Raw genomic sequence first — 20295 nt, 5'->3', positions numbered from 1 at the left:
TCTCATTTTCACTAGGCTCATGTACCGCTGCCCCAGCAGTATAATTTCTGAAAACCATATGAAGAGAGATCATGAAACAAACTCTTTACAATTGTCTGTCCAATTCAGCCTCAGTGACCGGCTGCTAACAGCCACTCGTCAGACAACTGCAGTTCATCGTCCTTCACCATGAGTACTGAAATACTCTATTTGATCACAGTCCACAACACAGGCTGCCAGGTACCAAAAATGCATTCTCTTCATTCTTACCACTGCCTGGCAGTGTAACACACTTCACAGATGCCTGCCTACAAGAAACAGGAGGACTTGTCTCTTCACAGTCTTTCCCTATAAATACATTCACTGTAGGAAGCTTACAGAAATTTTCAGAAGTGCAATTAACACTTTGGATATGGGGAAAAAATATGCACTGTCTGCCGGGACAGATGGACCCTGCACCTCAGCATGCAGCAGTGCCACAAACCCTCTGCTCTCCACAGATTCCCGGGCATTATGTTTTGTGCGGGCAAGATGCACGTAGTATCACCATCAATGGGATGTTGTATTTGATCAATTCATAACATTAAACCAATAATGGTATGTAATATTGGAATAAAATATGTATTGTTTTACTTAGGTATTCCCAATCTCTGAAATCAGTAGAATTAAAAAAAAAAAAAAAGCCAAACCATAAGGCATTTTAAAACTTCCATGTATATTACCATCTCTGCATAGGAATTAGAAATCCCAGTTAAACCCTCTTTTCCTCCCAAAGCACCTTTGCAGTCTTCAAAAACATTAGGAAAGTGATGAATGGCTATTAAGAAACAGCCTCAAAACTACTTTTCTTCCATTGTCTTCTCTGCTTAAATTTTCAGACTTTCTCCCATAAAAACACTAAGCAAATGGCACTGGGCTGCGGTTACAGTTGCTTTCATGGTGTGTACTCCCACTAATGTGAACAGAGCCAAATGAAACCATTTCTAAAACAAGATTCCTGTCCGTGGCACAAGGGGCTTAAAACTGCACCCAGCACATACACACAACCAAAAGCATGGCCTCAGACTTCAAAGCGCAGGCTTGGGTTCTCCACAGGGACGTTGAGTGTGTTGAAAAGAGACTTTGGATTGGCATCTCCATTGCAGCAGTGTCAAAGCTGGAACAAATGTCAGAGGGATCAAAACAGCAGAGAGCACTGAAGTTTTCCTCTTTCAAAATGGCAAGAGCCTATAGAGGAGGAGCACAAATGGTAAACGTGTTCCTGTAATTTCCATCTCATCTTGTAGTTCCTTAGTGTTACTAGAAATCATGCCAAGCTAATATCTGTCATTGCATATTCCCTCATTCTTTACGTTGGTCGGAATGTTTTAATTGCATAATGATAACTCAGAGCAACTTGGACATCAGTTTGCAGTGCACCAAGAGTATGTCACAGTGAACTGTTTAAAAGAAAGCAAAGTATTGGGGCTTCTGAATGAAACAATCTAGTGAATTTGATTCTCTTTTAATTTTGGACTTGTACTGTCATCTGCTCCAGTGAATTGATGCACCAACTTCTACCACCAAGTATTTGATGCACCACTTACTGCAAATGCTGCCTACACACTGCACTTGAGGTTTTGCAGCTGTGACTCCCAACGACTGAAATCGATATTTAAATCCTATTGACACTGACTCCTTTTTTCTCCTCTTCTTTTTTTTTTTTTTCCAAGCAGAGTTGCAATTATAGTCTATTTTATAGTTGTAAGTATGATTAAAATTATTATATTTTGTGCCAGGCTATAATTTATATAATTGCATTCCTGTAAAACTTGAATTTATTTTTCATTTAGAAACAGCCCATAATAAAAAGCTTCTGCACTGAGAATCCAGTTTTCTGTGTTAATTTAAAGTTTAATTTTAAAGTGTTTTCTACAGTCGCAGCACTTTAAGGGCAGAGGAAAACTGTCATTGTATAAGAGACTTTTAATCAACCGTGGACTCTTACTCAAACTATATGCCAGTATTAATTGTTCATAAAGTACTGCAAGAGGAAAAGGGGTGATTATGTAGAATTTAAGCTGTGTTGCTATTAAGGATTAAACAGAAAGGCATTTTAAAGCCATGTGTTAAAAACCATCTTGTCAGAAGGTATGGGCCATAATCCATAATTTTTTCGAAAGATACCAGGCTGCACTCATTAGTCTTATGAATTTAGAGGGTCTATTGTTTTTGCCTCTTAATTTGACATTTATACATAAATAAAAACCTTGCATACAAGTCACACCTGAAATTGCATCTGTTATGCAGTTGCCCACCAAAATGTTTAGAAAACCTGCCTTTTAGTGTGTCACTCTAACACTTTAGCCTTAACTTACCATCAAGAGGGAAAGAGAACTCACAGGTGTTACGTTATTGCAATCTCTTGAGAGCACTGATACCCAAAATCAGCTACACAAGCCTCCCTTCAGCATCAGAGGACTACGAAATGCAGCAAGATGCTTGAAAGAGAGAGCTGCTGTTCTGCAGGTTCCAAGACTGCCATGAGCAGGCTACGAGTCATGACACCCTCCCTGCAGAATTTTGGCAAGTTTAAATGAAACCTGTGGATGCATTGTTTCATTTTTCCAGTCAGAGGTACGCAAAGTTGGGAAAAGTTTCACACGGGTTTTTCTAACCTCTCCTGGGGCTTTCGTGATTGAAGAGAATGCCGTTCACAGCAAAGAGATTGTAGGCCTCTCTGAAGTTCACCACAATCCAGTAGGCATACAGCTTTGCTGCCCCTAAAAAGTAATTTTAAAGCGTTACGTATATCCACTCTGCTCATACACAGCTCAGACACACGCATACACACCTCTCTCATATGCCGGATGAAGTCCAATATTCAACAGCAGAATGCATTAGAATTTGATTCATTCCCTATATGTGTTGACATTTCATATGGAAAAAATATCCAGCAGCTGAATGGGAAAATACTCCTTTTCTGTGCAGCCTCTGAACTGGCCAGGAGGTGTTAGGGCACTTTCTCACTTGTTTTCTTATGCACGGTCAAGCATAGCACTTTTTCTTTTACAATATAATTAACACAGCCAGAGCGTGTGAAATATGCCACTGTAGTGACCTCCGCTAATAAAAAAAAAATAAAATTACTTTGGAGGAATAAAAGCGAAAATCTGGTGCCTTAACACTCAAATTGATTTGAAACTTTATCACCAAAGGCCTCCATGCACATTGCTTTAATAAGTGTTTCGAATTTCACGCGAGTTCATGAAGGAAGAAGTGAGCTCTTGGGAGTTTTTCATTTAGGCAACAAAAAATATGAAACCTTATCACTTCAGTGGTCTCCCACAAGCCTTTGTGAAGGAAGAGCCGCCCTTCCCCCCCTCTCTGCAAGAGCTCTCAACCTCTGAGCTGAATGAACACGGTCTTGTGAAGTGAGACGCTAGTTTCCAACCCCCGGGCAATGGCAGCAAATACTTTTTATATAGTAATTCATAAAGGTATGCCTCTCGACATGTCTAGTCACTTTAGCTCTATCGTCATTCTCATCTCACACCCAAATGACTTCAGCCCTGAGACATGAGCGGGGAGAATAGACAGACAGACAGACACTCCACACAGGCATCAGCAATCCTCACCGTAAGGCGATCTCGGGTAAAAAGGGGTGGTCTCCTTTTGCGGGATTTCTTGCACTTTTCCAAAAAGTTCACTGGTGGAGGCTTGGTAGAACTTCACAGAGTTGATAAGGCCACAAGTCTTAATAGCATCTAGGAGCCGTAAAGTGCCAACCCCATCAACGTCAGCAGTATATTCTGCTAGGTCGAAAGAAATCTTGGGGAGAGGAAGAAAAAAACATCATCAATTTTACTAGGGGAGCCAGAACATGCCGTGATCATGTACAACCAAAGTAATACATCACTTGTCACAGACCATCTAGACACTTTTGTACAGAATAGATGCTCAGTTTACAAAAGTACCCTCAAAGGATTTCTAAGAATAAACAAGTACTTCCATAAATAGCAGAACCAAAAGACTGGTGTTCCCTGATCTCTCTCTCAGGATTATTTTCCCATGTGAAGTAAGGGGTAAGCCTCCCATGGGCAGGAGCATTATCAGGCTCTCTCTCATCCCCACAGCTGCCAATTTTCACAATATTCACTTGGGCTTAATATCTTTGACACACTTGAATTTGGATAAAATTATCCAAAATATATTTAAAACAAATACTAGGTTAGACAGCCAGCATGACTACATAAAGATTTATTAAAAAAACCCACAAACTTTAAACACGGTCCAAAGTTTTGTAATTTAAACACACATCAAAATGGAGAGAAGACTAGAAATATCTGCTATCAAATGAGATTCTCAACGCCACCTGACTAAGGTGTACCAGAGTTGTGGCTTTTGCACAGAGGTTAGGGGGATGATGAAGTGGGAGAGCAAGTGATGAAGTGGAGGCATCCAAAAGAAAGCAGCCATCTCCCCCAGCTAACATATCCTTCAAAGTATGATAATGAACTCATGTGCGCTGCTGGGCCAAGTCTCCTCTTTCTCTCCCCGCTCCGGTAGTTCTCCGTTATCTTTGCAATGAGCTTGATTGTGGCATAGGCCACAAGACATGCTTGAGTCTAAGCTTTCAGAGTGTTTAAAAAAATATATTAATTATATTCCTTGCAGTTTCAGAAGAAAAATAAAAACTGGGAAAAGTTAGCTGAAGGTAAGAGATGTGTTGTGACCATCCCAATCTGCGGGCAGTAGAAAAAATGCTCGGACAGGAGTTGACTCTGCTTGCTTGATGGGTACAGGCTGGTTGCTCGGACATGCCACCAGAGCTCCTGGAGTCTGAAGAACTTTCTTCCACCAGTGCCCATCGAAGAGACACATTCCTCCTTCCTTCTACATCCTCTCTCCAACCCAGGATTTTGCTTCTGTATGGCAGCTTTAAAAAAATGTTTCCTGATTATACTGCCAACATCATAAAAACTGAAAGGGGAATGGACCTGTAGAGCAATCTCTTCCATCTCTCGGACCCAAGGAAGAACTATTCTACCAACGTCCCCTCTGACTGACAAACAACTTTCAGGAACGAGCTCTAGAGTGATGGCAACGTTACAGTCTCTTTACATGATCTAGGCTAGAGGTTAGTGAGACACCACCGATGTCAGACACTACAAACGTATGATCCCCCCCTTCGTTAGTCTTCAGTGACATGGTAACTACTAATGGAGTAGAGGGTAAATGACCATAGCTGGACAAGCTGTGCTATCACAGTGAAATCAGTGGGAAACCTCTCACCAGGTATTTTTTCAGGCTCTGTGCAGATTCAGACAGATAGCCCTGTATAGACTTCTCCTGTTAAGCCACTTTCCCTATTCAGTAATCACTAGAGGTTTAAGGCTTATTTACACAGCAGATGAAATAAAAATAATTAGATTAATTTGAATTTGCACTTATGGTTAATTCAACACAGATATGAAATAATCTAAATTGTGTTACTGTGCTCCAAAATAAAAATGTTCTCACATAGTTTTGATCTGAAATGGCTAATGCTATGAACGAAAACAAACTTTACTTTTTAATTTTTTTCAACCAAAAAGAAAAAAAAAAAAAGAAACCAGATACTTTGGCTTGTTAACCTGGTATGACCCAGCTGAAATTGAGCACTGATCTACTAAGAAGTGCTGAGCATTTTTTGTTTTAATCCATTTGGCACAAAGATGACAGCCACTTAAGGTCTCTCGGCTTCGCTGCCAGAGTAACTCTTGGGAAAACATCTTAATGAATAGGTGATGCAGTCAATAATGCACTAATGAACATAAATTAGTATATCTACCATATGGCTAGCACCTTCACATACTCACTGTAACATCCTAGCTCTCTAAGTAGAGGCAAAACCCTTACTAATTGTAGCAGAACTAGGAATTTACTTATATTAAAGAACTGTTTCCAACAAAAAACCTGCTAAAAACATCAACCCAAAATGCATACCTTTGCTTACATGTTCTATGAGGGTAAACGGCACATGTAACTGAGGTGGTCTTAAATCAGGAGATTCCAGATTACGAAACTTCTTGAGCAGCGTGTGCAATGAGCCTGCGGCAGCAGTACCAGGGACTGCTCTCCTTGGCTGATGCAGAGACCAGTTTCACAAGAGATGCTTTTCCCTATTGCCTTATGAATGACCTCAGTCTTCACCTAGAAAAAATCACTCCCTGGGGTGTGAGGTAATTCAGCCTCCGCGCTGGCTGGGTCTGAGTGTCCCCGAGCAGAAACCGCCAGCTTTGTGCCTATTTGGTGGTTTTGTAATGCGGACTATTGTTCACCAGGGACAGGACTCAGACCACTAAATCCATTTCATTTTGGAGTGCAGGTTAGACTAGAATGGCATTCATGAAAATAAAAAATGGTTTTATCCACTAAAACCTCCAACACCAAAAACATAGGACTGTTAAGACTGTAGGGCATTATCACGGCAAATACAGATAAACGCACACTGGATTCTAATTCAAAGTTAACAACGTAAAGGAGTTTGATAAAATACTGGATTGATTAAGCAGTTACAAATGAAGCAGGGCAGAACAGGAAAAACTGCTGAGTTATCCATCATCACATTATTTCCCTCTCCGTATGCGTATTTATCTTGTGCAAGACCAACAGGAAGACCAAAGTAAAAATAAATAAATAAATAAAAATAATGCAGGGACCTCATTAAGAAGGATGTGCAATAGAGAACTGATATGCACGCACAACACAAAAAAGGCCAGGGTCTGTGTTATAGAAACAAATATTGAATCAGATTCAATAAATGTTACTCACAGAAATAATCTTGGCTGGTGCACTGAGCTCAGAGAGGCTACCTGAGAGAGTAAAAACTTCATGGAAATTACTGTAAAGGCAGGTGTAGGAAGGCTAAAACCAAGCCACGCTTTCTGAAAGATTAAACACTTATACAGGGGGGAAAAAAGAGTGTAGGTGATGAGTTTGGATGACCTTAGATGGGAGTTTTCAAACAGTCTAATTTACGACAACTATCTTAAGTGTCTGAATTAGAAAGCTCATCTCCCTAAAAACGACAGTGAGGGAGAGCAGAAAGCCTAACAGAGATGCTCTTGACTGCTTTGGAGTAACTATATACGCACTAGTTTAACTTAGCTACCTAAGACAGATGCTTCATTCTAACTTCAAAAATCCAAAACTATCAGTTACTGTCAACCGCGTAAAGCAAGCCATGCAAATAACTTTTTCTGAAGACAACACCGGGAGTTTTTGTAACAACTGGAGTAGAGGAAAGAAGCTTCTTTGCCTGGCAGAAACTTTAAACCTGAAAGTTTTCTCAAAGAGTATCGAAGGCATGGATCCAATACTTCTTTGCCCCCTTTGGACAGACTCTGTGACAAAGGGAAAGTGTAACGTACCAACAAAACAGAGACTGTCTACTTGGAACATGTTAGCCTGAGTGCCCTGGCACTCCCTTCCCACGTACAATGGGGACAGCATGCTTTTGGATTTGTCATAGTTGTTCTCTGGAGGTACTGTGAATGCATACGTTTCAGATGTGTCTATTTATTCCATTCAGGAAGTAGTGATAGCGGTATATCATTAGCAGAGGACAGAACAACATGGAGACACTTAAATCCTTGGCTAAATGTACTTCAGTTCCAGGTTTTCAGCCCTGAACACCTTGCAGAATTGGCTTAAAGAATACTAAAAAGGAATTCTTTCGTACATAGGACTTCTATATACTGAGTATATTCATCCCTAATACAGCATATTTCAAATATCTTCTTGGGCAAGTATAAATTTCCACTGCAAGGCTTACTCATAAACATGATAAAATTTTCTTGAGAAAAGCATGGTTTCATTAGTTGTGTCCTGTGATTCTAGGAATGTTACAATACAAACACATTGAAACACATTATGGCTCTTCTTTCACACAGTTCCAAGAATGACAATGAGTTTTGTGAACTGGTTTCTACCTTTTGAATTTGAACTCTTCCCTCTGCCCATTTCTTTCTTTCTTTCTTTCTTTCTAATGGCCAGATTCAATCTTTTCAAGAGATTTGAATTTAATAGAGCAATGTTAAATATGATGTTTCCCAACTGATTATTCAAAACCAAGCCTAGCAAGATCTTTAACAAGATTTAAAAGCTTACTGAAAACTATCTAAATGAAAACATATGGGTCTTACCCTCCACAAGAACACATTCCTATCATGTCTACAAGTACTATATACAAGCCTGTGGACTTAACAATACTTGCTTCTGACCAACGCGTTGTCAACAGTGGTGATACTCTGAAAATACGTATCAATTTAGCACACACACAGGTTTGGCTTTGCGAAATACTGCTCTGTTTTGTCATTTAGAACAATACAACTGATGGGCTGCAATCATATTAACTATTAGCTTTCAATCAAAAATAGCGCGTACTAGCAGAACATGTTTCAATGCTCTACCGAAGGAATATAAATAACGATTTGAAATTTCATCTCCTTCTTACAGCCTTCTCTGTTTCAGAAGATGGGATTCCTGGAAGGCTGGTGTTATAAGAGGGAAGCTCATGTGAAGGCCCAGAAGGAAATAGGATAATATAAATGTAAATTATTATTCCTTCACTGTAAAAGCAAAGGTGGCTAACCTAACTCTAACATTAAAATAGGCATTTTTGCTCTCTTGAAAAAACTTATAGTAGATTCTTTAGATTTGTATCAGGTCTCTTTAAGCATTGAGAAAGGTTTACACCTGAGAAGCAAGTCACGAAGTGGAAAAACTGCTCAGAAATGTTTCAAGTCTCACAAGTATCACAGCGGTTACTTTTTTGTATTCTTTAAAATCAATTCTGTTTGCTTTGAATATTCAGTGTGCCTTCCACTGCCAATAAAAACCACTGGGATCACTTATATCATCTCAGTAAACAAACTGCTCAACCCCTAGGAACAGGCATTTAAAGCAAAACATTCCAGTTGCTAAATCTAATACAGACTATGGGCCAAGCATTCCTATAAAGTCCGAACACATTGGGGAAAAAAAAATACTAGGGATTTTAGGAAATACAAAGAATTTAGGGGATTTGGGGGGTGTCAAGAGGACAGGGAAGAACCTATATATATACTAAAATGTCAGGTCACCTTCCAGGAGAATATGACAATTCCTCTCCCCCCCAACCCCTTAAGTCATAATGAATGCTTAACTCATTGCCCTCTCACCCAATGAAAGAAGTAGTTGCAAGACACCAAAATCCCCCAAACAACTATATATTTTTTGTTATATAGAAAAATAATCAATTCAATAGCTCTGAACCGCTTATTATTAAGCAACACTCTTGGTATCTTAAAGCCCTATTCAACTTTTTAGCTAAATAGAAATTGACTGAAAAAACAATGACTAGAATTTCAAATAAAAGGAATACGCCTCTTGTGGATTTATCTTCTTTCCTATTTCTTTCCCTGTCCTCTCATAAATAAAACAGAAAAAATAAAGTGATTTGTATAAAATCAGACTAATTTGAAAACATGATTGTAAGCAGAGAATTAGCAAGAAAGAGTTTTGTAAGTGGAAGAATTTTTTCCTAAAATTCATGTTAACCCAAGCTATTCACAATACTGCTGTAGCAAGAGCGCTTGGATAACTTGGATTTTCAAGTTATTTGTGATGCAAAGGAATAAGCAGTGCAGATGATAAAAGACCTGTTTCTCTGCTAGAGACTACGTGGAAGCCCTGGTGGTTGACTTCCACTGCAGTTCTGTCATACTCTGTACTGCAGGCTGAGTCACCGGAAAGACCTCATGAAGTGGTCTGAAGTTTGCCTTTGACACCAGTGGGCCAGTATTTCACTTTCACCCCTAAGTGAGAAGACCCAAACCAAAGTGCAAAAATAAGCTATTTGCTGTTTAGTGATCTTAAAATGATCTTCATGTTCTATCACCTGCCATAAACCGCAACAGACTCTGCTTCAGGAGCCAGCTCAGTCTTACACAAATAGCCCCGAAGTGGTTTTCATTACACACAAAAAAGGGGAGCTTGAATGTAAACCTGTTGATCGCCCCAAACACAGACACATGCCTTTGCACCCTCAAAAGGAGCACAAACGAGGGATGAAGCAGAGCTGAGCTCATTCATGGCTCCTCACTGTTCATTTCTCCAAGCATATTGAGATCCGGGAAATGTGGGGGCGATAAAGGGGTGGAACGAAGCCGAAGCTTCACACCAAAAATGTGCTTCTAAGTCTGAAAAAAAATTACTCAGGATAACAACAAGAGCAAAAATATGCATCACCTTTCACTATGTCCCCAAGGGTCAGGCACTGCAGAATCCAAAAGCAGCTACTACCTTTCACCTCCATGAGCACTAAAAAGTTCATGAACGGCCAGTTCTACTCCTATTGCCCACACAAGATGCAACAGGAGTGCTGCTAGACTGCTTGAAGTCCCCAGCTATCTTGAACTGCCCCACAGTAGAGCCGTCCCTTAGGGCAGCTACTTTCTTTGTGCAGCTAAAATACTCAAGGATGTGGGGCAAGCAGCCCCTCACATACTCCACAGTCTATGTCCGTATGGCAAGTTCTGACGGTTTGGCTTGAGTAAGTTTTTCTTATAACTCTCCTCCTGATTAATTTCAAGTTCTTGATACAAACTCTCTGAAGTAATTTTTAAAGAGAAATAGCTTAGCATTATTAAAACAGGTTTCCTTTTTCCCTCTTAAGAGTAAAAACTACTACTTGATTTTTGCTGGGGAAAAAAAGAGAAAGATAAAATCCAACACAAAGCAGAGAATACACATGGAGAAATACTCCCTGAGTAGTTAAGGCTTTATATTTATCAAACTAGTAGGGGTTGATAGTTGAATTAATTATTCAGTTTGTTTAACAAGTGCCTCCTCAGGGTTCCCTGGCAAACCACAGGTGTAGTTGTAAATCCAGCTCGTGAGGTCATCACATTCACCTGTGCCTTCAAAGCAGCCCACTGGTAGATGCCTGACCAGTTAAAAGGTATAGAAGAACCACCATTATTTTTAAAAATTTGAATGCCACAATCCTTAAATTGGAGTATCCATTCCCTTTGAGAGCCATTTTAACAAAACCAAGTCTCCTACATCCTGTACAGTTGTCTTGGCTGCTGACTATTGATTGAAAGGTGTGTTTCGGAACAGATATCTAATTTGTAAATTGTTTATTCTTCTGTTTCTTGACTAGCTAAATCAGTGGATTAATTTCACAGACTGGATTAAAAGAGAGTTGCCCAGAGACAGGTCAAAAGGCAGTGGACATAAGTTGAAACATGAAAAATTACAATTAGATATTAGGAAAAAAGGGTTCACAACACAGGTAGTCTAACACTGAAACAGGTTGTGCAGAGAGGCTGTGGCATCTCCACCCTTGGAGATACTCAGAACTCACTCAGACATAGCCCTGAGCCACCTGCTGTGAGCTGGCCCTGCTTTATGGAAAGAGTTGGTCCAGGTGACATTCAGAGATTGCTCCCAAACTAAATTATTGCACAATTTTAAGAAGACACAGAGATGGGGTTACAGCGGTGTGTTTCAATGCTCAGACACACAGCACCATCCAATGAGTAGAAAGTGGATGTACAGTGTGCAAGGACGAAGCCTGATCTTGTAGAAAATCAAAGATTTCTACAGAGGGAGTGAAGAGTTGTTCACAGCAGCTTTTCGGAGACACATAGTCCAACTTGCTATTCATCATATGTCCTCCACAAAAGAGCTTCAGATAGAGGAATGCTCAGATCTGATAGTAAAAAAAATACCAAAGTGGAGGAGGAGAAGGAGGAGGGATATCACAGAACATGAGATTCAGTATGGCCATAAACCTTTGTCACAAAAATGTAACCTCCCCATTAGTTTTGCTTATCTTCTCATCCATTTGTTATTAATTTGATGGAACTGGGGAGTTGTCAGGGTTATGTGATGCAAGGGATTTATCTTGCAGAACAATCTCTAACCCACTGTTCAAAGTCTTTAGTTTCAAATTACACAGATCAGAAAAGAAGCTTTTAAAAAAGAAGCGTTGCTTCTTTATTAGTTTTCAGCAGGATTTTGTTCAGGGACAGTTTCAACAATATACACGTTTACCCGAGTCTTTAAGTGCAAGGCACAGGCAGCAAAGTCAGGATGGGCTTCGATGTTTCAAACTTTGTAGCTTCAATGGCTAGTGACACTATAATACCCTAAAAGCTTTCTTACGCACTGAAGTCCAGCTGTGCCAGAAGCTCTGAATGCTATTTAGTAGAAAGACAAAAAGGGGTAACTTGCAGAGTCACTAGAGAACGTTCAAAGGGAGATGTAAAAAGATAGCCAATTCATTTTGCTTTATATGTACCAGGGGAATAGAGAGCTATGAATAAAATGCATGCAGGGAATGCAGTCACTTTGGAAGAAATAGCACCATTTTTACTCCTTTTCACATGTAAAGAAATTAATTGAAAACATACAGGTTATTTAAAATTCTAACATGACAACTAGGTTATAGTATTCTTTTTTTCTTTTTTTTTTTCTTTACTTCTCATGCTTTTTGAAAAAGTTTTATCCTTGATTCCTTGATGCTTTCAGAACACGTAGAAAGATGCTTTGCACAGAAGTGATAAAACCTCATCACAAGCAAAAAGAAAGAAGAGAGAAACAAAACCCACAGAAACCAACAAACTTTCAACACTTTATGATTTCGACAGACTTTCGCTGGATGGCAATATATATATATATTGAATTAAAGTAATAATCTACTATTGTACAGATTTATTGACAACAAATAGTATCTCCTCTCTTTTCCTTCCTAGCCAACAAGACTGCAAAACATGACTCAACACAACGGACCCTCCCAAATGTTGATACAACTTTTGCGTTGCCTAGAAGCTAGAATTACCGCAATGCTTTGCAAATGAGTCCCTTGCCCGACTCTCTTGTAACTCCTACTGGTGCATAAGGTAAAATTTCTCTAGGTTTATGGGCCCTGCCAGAAGCCTTGCTTTTGACACCAGAGCAAAATTACATCTTTTCAGCATTTATTATTATAACTTAAGATGATTACTTCTCAGACTGCAGTCCCTCATGCCAAATGACACAGTTTTAGAAAACTTAGAAGCAATTCAAACAACTGTTTCTCAGGTACCCCTGAAGTACCAAAAATGCTCCTCCTTCCACGAGGAAATAAAATATTTCATATATGGATTTTTGGCAAATTTGAATATGGACTAGGGTGGGTCTTTTTTCCTTATAAGGGCATTTAGTCTAGAAATAAAATTTACTGGAAAAATGCATAACTTTCATAAAATAATTTCTCAAATTTTTCAAATTCAAGTAAGCACAAATTTAAAACTTTCTATAAAATTGCAAACTTTTTTTAACAATTTTTTTTTTTTGTTACCTTTCCCCCCCTTCCCCACACATTAGCTACTGACAATCCTCTGAGCAGTTCTCCAAGTTATCTTTTCTTTATTTTGGGTTTGGCTTTCTGTGCTATATCCACATAGTAACTGATGTAGCACAGCTATCATGATAACAAGATAAGAAAAAACACTGACTGCTGGTTAAGTCCTATAAGTCATTCTGATGAAGCTGAGCACACTCTGAATGAAGCATCTGTAGAGATACGACACATACTTCATAAAAAAAGCCACACTTTCTGTAACGTTTAACAAAAGCTTCTACCTCTCACTGTATGGAAATCTCTGATTTTTCATTTTCTAAAATGAAAAGCATTTTCTCCTCCTCACAACAACAATAATTAATTGCTGTCTCCTTCCTTACAGCTAACTGGGGGTTGAAAGAGCTTCCCCACTTCATAGGGATATTGCAAGAAAAAATGAATTAGATGAATATGCATGTATTACTTGCTAATGGGACCATAAACCCAATTAGACCAACTACCGAAAAATATGCCTGACTCAGCCTTTCAATTTGAAAGCTAAGGGTACAGACACAGCCAAGACACTGCAAGAAAACATGTTACTATTTCTCTATGGAGCTGAGGTAACCCTATCTGGTAGCACTCTTAAGCCACAGCAAATGTAAGATAATGCAATTTATCATAGCTCTCTTCTATTGTCAGCTACTCTAAAATCAAATCACTTCATTCATCACAGCCTAAGAGCGGACAGGTACCTCAGCTCTGACCACACATTGCAGCTTGTGACGTTGTGGTGCTTTGGTTGTGGCTGAGCTTTCAGAACAGCTAGGACTTCAGGGAGACAAATGAGAACATGAAGTTTTGAGGAAATAAATAAGCATGCAGATACACCCACGCACAGAACAAAACATGACGTCTTGTCTTGGGCACAACTACCTAGGCAACATCCTCTGGCCTGAAGTACCTGGGTGGGCAGTGCAGAGCTCAGAGTCCGACACCTGCATCAGTGTGGCAAAGGAGATGCAAAGTACTCCACCTCAGCAGGCAAACAACGTCTGCCTCCGTTCATGCACTCAGTTTACTCTTAAAATACTAAAGTCATGTTCTTCACAAAGACACCACCCTTGGAGAAAAGTACTATAAAAACACATCTTCTAAACAAATGCCATCACTTCAGAACTATTTATTTCTGGTCCACTCAGTCTTCTCTGTACATCCAAATTCTCCCCTCAATTGCCATGGCTACTAAAAGCGATTGGGAAAATGCTACACCACCACAGCCCCAGTTCTACCTTCTGGTTTGCCATAAAGGAACCAAAAACTACATCAACTCCTCCTCAGGTAGAATGTTTTCACCATACCTCAGACTTCTATGTAATTTATTTCTGAGGCCTTTCTTCATTTTTACTGCATAGGCATGAAGAATTAAATTGGGACGGCTAATTGCACAGGACGAATTTGGATGGATATGTATGTGCTGACAAAAGACATGCTCCCACAGTCACCACCTTCACAGTTCCTGCTCCAGTACTCCAGCAGGAATGACTGGGAAAATGAATGAACACGCAACAGCATGTCAAAAAATGTCACCAGGGTTTTTTTTCAGTTTTCTTTTTGAACAGGGCCTTTTCTTCCAGGCCTCATCTTCTGTGAATTTTCACTCCAAAACCTTATTCAAAGAAAGGGCAACAATTTAAAAAAAATCAATTGCTTTTTTTTTTCCCCTCCACAAAGCCAGCAAAATTCTTTTCCTTTTCCTTGTTCTTGAGAACAGTTGACATTTAAAAACATTCTTTAAATAAATACAATAGTCTGAGGTTTGTACTTGCCCTGAAAGAAAACCACCGGATCCTTTAAATTTATTAAATTTACAACCAACAAACCAAAAAAACCCACCCCACCTTGAAATGCTAACGTGGGTGAACCCTAGTAGACGAGCACTAATACCCTCACCTGTAATGCATGTACACACATGCAGGCACTACATATGATTAATTTTAAAATCAGAGTATTAATAGCATCCACAAATACAGTAGCTGATGATGGCTTTGTAAGGAATGATGTAATAAACCTGTAGAGACATCATTCTGTAAACTCACAGTAGTAACACCTGATTTTAACTTTCCATTTCAGGCAAGATGGGGATAGCAATAACTACATAGCTCAAAGTGGACTGTGATAATTCGTCATCCTGTGTAGGAAGCTACAGGAGTGGAATACACTGTTATCACCACCACCGCTAGCACTCAGATTTTAATGTGGTTCTAATACTTAAGAAACCATGAGCCGTACATCTCCTCCAGTTGCACCCTTTCAGGGAGAACACTGCTGTTTTCTATGTGGCAGTAAGCATTCTGAACTCAAAGGCGATCCCCCGCATAAAATGGTCTACTTAAACAACTCATCTGTCTCAGAAGGATGTGGGTGGCTAGATAGAAAGAAACCTGTGGGATGAATCAGAAAAAAACATGTGTCTCGACAGGTATGTGGGGGTAAGGGAGAAAAGGCCAAGGGCCAGAGAGCTTAAAGGGATGAGACCCACTGGTTAAACCTTTTTATTATTTTTCCCTTTTCTAAACAAGAAAAATTACACTCTCGGAAAATAAATAACTCTGTTAGATTTTCTGCTGGCATCTCCTTTTCCTTCACTTTATTCTTACATTTATTATTGACTACTAAAGCCTCTCCACTACAATTCTTAGAAAATAATGTACAGGCACTAATTTTAAAAGGTAGCTTTGGCACTCATGAGGCATGGTGATCATAAACCAAAGCAGAAAACTGCAAGCAATTTGGGTACTGTAACCCACAGCACCGACCTCAGCCTTCTTTTTCACCTATCTCTTGGTGTCTGACACAAAGGACTTTAGCTTTTCTAGCTAAAATAGCTAGTAAATAATATAAATATATTAATAATATTAATCTATTTAATATATTAATAACATTAAATATAAACAGCTGCTTTTGACTTGAACATTAAGGTAAGCCATTCAGGAAATAGGGATGTGGTAGTCAACTAATCACATAAAACCAACAAGTGTGGGAGTTTCCCCTCTCACCCCCATGAACAAATACTATATTACTTTAGTCCACTTGACCGTGCCTCCAGACAGCATTGAAGTTTTTGCCTCTTGCAGTGCTAGAACCGACAAGAGACCATATTGACCCCTACAAGACAGTGCTCCTCTTTGTCTGGAGTGTGGCATTCCGTGTACCAGTAACCGCCCTCCCCCCTGAGCAGCTTTGACTAGGACTTGACTGGCATATAAAAAGCTTCATCAGCTTTCAAACGAAATTTTGCAGCCTCATGATGAGGCATGTTGGAAAAGCAATGTGGAAGACAAAACCCAGTTGCCAAAAATGTAGTGAACAAATCATTGGACACGATCAGTGGGAACATCAAATTTCACAAATAAGGTTAAGCCTGTAAAATTGTGTACGGCTGCATTTTAGTTCTAAAAAAACTTATAGCTCAGGCAGATGCCAGGTCTCTATTGTATGCAAATATTTTATTTCAATTAGCACTTTTCAATCATGCTTTTTCTTTTCTGAATGACTCATGGATATCTCAGTCAAGAAATGGCAGGATCACAAGCACATGCCAAGAGGGTGCATTTATCTCACAGAGAGATAAATGTGGAAGGAAACGTAAATCTATCTCAAGATTTTTTCAACCTGTCTTACCTTCCAAACACGTTTTCTCTACATGACTGCAAGCCTCTATAACACAGCATACTCAGTTTCCATCTCCTTCCAAGCAAGCAGTATTCACAAGAATTTAATTGAAACTAAGGACATCGTGTTTCCAGAGCTTGTTGATCAGGCAGAAAAAAATAAAAATAAAATCAAGTTCGACCTACAAGCTTTATCACACCATATTAAGCCAAAGAAGAGGTAGTAATACTAATACACCTGCAAATGCACATACAAAAAGGGGGAATCTTTAGAATGTCTACATGCCACTGAGAGAGTCCTGCTGCACAGGTCATTATGCGCGGTGATTGTCCATGAGGGAGATGTGCTGAATAGCTGTGAAGTACGGCTGGATGAAAAAATACCGCAAGTTAAGATCCGTGATTGCACACAACACTGACATAAGCTGAGCGCGCTACGTCTGGTGGCTGCAGTAGGAGTTTTAGCTAATTTCCAGAGTGCTGACCCCAAGCTCCTTTGGGGCTCTGAGCGTCCTCACCTGGGATACAAGAAGTTCTGTCAAGGAACTACAAGAACATGGGGAGAAATATTCTGGTGCTGCCCATTAGCCAGAGAGGCAGAGGAAATTGCTAGTATGTCACACGGGAGCTTGGAAACATTAGTTAGTTTTTGATCCTGCATCACTAGTATGTACCAAAGAAGCTGTGCTGGGAAGGCTGAGAAATGTAAATAGTCAATGTTGATGAAGAATACTGTAATTGGTAAAAAATTAAAAAGTTTTGGCATGAAAGCAAACCTCAGCAAGTGTTTCACTTTCCACTCCTATAGATTTTAACACCTCTCATGTTGCAAGAGTGCTCTCTCCGCACACAAATTTAAACTGATGTTAACTGCAGTTGCATCTGAAATTATGTATTTTTAATACTGGTTAGGTTCTAGGCAGTAATCCCTTTCTCAGAAACTGAAAGATTTAAATGAAGTCATGGTTGCTAAATGCACTATTCAGCCATATATCATGTTCTCAGAAGTACAAAGAGTACTCAAGGGTGACGGGTTTTTAGGATAATGTATGATTTCTGCATTAAATACAGAACCACCATTATATAATTTTAGCATCTTGCCAACTTTTTTTTTTTTTTTAAGCAGGAGAAGGAGGGAGATATAAGGAGGTTGAATGGAAGTAGAACAGTACTGTTTGTACCCTGGTGAATACTAGGGAAATGATAAATGATCCCTAAGCACACAGACTGATTTATGCAATAAAAAATAAAATACGGTGGGGTGGAGCCTTCGTGTGAGAATCTCATCCTTGGACAGCTACAAGGTATGAAATGCACCCAAGTGTCTCAAATCCCTCGGGGCTGCAATTATCTCATGATAACCACACCCTCGAGAACTGCCTCTTTTGCTCCTCTACTGGGTGGGAGGAAAGGGAAAGAGGTGCACTACTTATTATGAAAAACAGAAGATTGATAGTTTACATTAGTGAACCCTTTAAGCTCAAACTGGTAAGAGTTCTCATTTTTTCCTAATTAACAGCATAAGTAAAAAGCAGTCATGTCTCACGTCGGTATGATAAAGGAAAAAACAGAGATAAAGAAAAGCCATTAAGACAAATACAAGTCAAAAAAAGCCACACGTACGTAAATCAAACTTGTCGGTACCTCTCAGTTAATACAGTCTTGGGATTAATAAATGCAACAAACAAAATGCGATTAAACCTCATTCTGCAAAGGCTGTTACTCAGAAAATTTAGATAAACTGTGCTATCCTTAAACCTTCAACATCATTTGACAATCCTTCCTGCATACTGCTTGTAGTGATAAAATTTATCATTAGAGAGCACTGAGGTTTTATACTCTCTGTATCGTCTTGTAAAAGTCTGAACTCTTCCTAAAAAACTAAGTGGATAGCGCTACAAAGACTTTTATTAAAAAAAGTGAGAATCAAACTATTTTAAATTTCTGAGCTATACTAGCTATACAGATAATCCTCAGTTCCAGGTAAATAGACTTAGCTAATATACATTCAAATCAAACTAATTGGTATCTACTTACCTCTTCAGTGTACGTAAATGCAGGTGGAGACACATTTTTTCATGCTATAAGCTTGCCAAATTTATGGAGAAAACAGCTATTATGCTTGTAAAGTATAGTGATGGATCAGCCTAATAACATATTTACAGGGAATTTTTATCCTATAGAATGAGGAAACAAACAATACATTTTCTTCCTCAAGTGAGAGAACACATAGATACTTGATTCACTTTACTGAACGGATAATATTCATTCTCTACCAGCAGACAGTAACACTGTGCAACACCTTGTCATGGGAGCTTATAAACATCATATGCAGGTATGAGATCTAATTAGATGCCACACCAAAATTACACAGCAATCTGATCCTAGGAGTCTTGTATACCACCAACACTGCCCTAAGAATTTAGTTCTCATCAACGTTTAACAACCACTAACACTTTTGAAATTATAATTTCTCACAAAATTCTAAATGCCAACCCCATTCAATTAATGAATTTGAATTATATTCAGTATCTGAAACAATAGTATGCTCATAAAACTGTATGTAAAGACATTCCAGAACACAGTAAATATATACTGCATCTCAGTAGTCTGTTTCAAACATATTTTATTTTCTTCAGATCTACTAGAAATGGCAAAACTGAAGCTATTTTAAGAACAGATGAGATGCAACAGTTGCTCTAAAATGCACACCTTACATAGCACAAGCTTTACTTCAGATTAATTCTTTGTCTTTTTAAAATCTGCACGTTCATCCTTGAAATCTCTCCCAGCTGAAAATTGTGCTGCCTGCATTGGGAATTCTCACCTAACCTTAAATATATAGGAAAATTTAGAGTTCAAGACAGCGAAAGAGCAGATAACAAAAAGTTTTGAGCTGTGACGCTATTTTTCTCACATTTCCCTTTGCTATTCATCAAACCCCTAAATTAAGTCTTTCACTGGAGCTGAACTGTGACTCCACGATGTTTCTTCTGTTGTTACAAGAGGGGACGACTGCCTTGTCAAGGAGGGACTGAGCTTTTAAAATGAAATAGGTATTTCTAACACAATGAGCCTACAGTTCATCCATCATCTGTTCACAGCTCTGTCTAAAAGAGGAAAAAAAATGCAATGTAGTCCATGGTAAAGAAGAACTAAAAATTTCACAGCTGGCAAGTCTGAGGTACTGTTTTCTCAGTAAAGAGTAAGGCCACATACAGAGAAACTGATTGACTGCTCACCAAGGGGTTTTTTTCCCCCCTCTCACTTTACTGTTTTGGTCTTGAACTTTGTAGAAACCTGTAA

The 20295-nt window shown here is 39.1% G+C and overlaps 1 protein-coding gene across 3 annotated transcripts in view; it reads right to left on the bottom strand.

The window, feature by feature from the left end:
• Positions 1–20295, bottom strand: part of GMDS (GDP-mannose 4,6-dehydratase) — a 427577-nt gene that overhangs the window by 255929 nt on the left and 151353 nt on the right. For all 3 annotated transcript variants that reach the window (XM_054190299.1, XM_054190301.1, XM_054190300.1), the window contains exons 5-6: positions 3597–3789; positions 2637–2741 (exon numbers count right to left, since the gene is read on the bottom strand). In XM_054190299.1, the coding sequence (XP_054046274.1) occupies positions 2637–2741; positions 3597–3789 (298 nt within the window). The remainder of the gene's footprint in view (positions 1–2636; positions 2742–3596; positions 3790–20295) is intronic.

Source organism: Rissa tridactyla, chromosome 2, assembly GCF_028500815.1.
Source record: "Rissa tridactyla isolate bRisTri1 chromosome 2, bRisTri1.patW.cur.20221130, whole genome shotgun sequence".
In the NCBI taxonomy this organism is placed as follows: Eukaryota; Metazoa; Chordata; class Aves; order Charadriiformes; family Laridae; genus Rissa; species Rissa tridactyla.
Note: the sequence above shows the minus strand (reverse complement) of the source record. Positions and strands in the feature narration are given on the sequence as shown.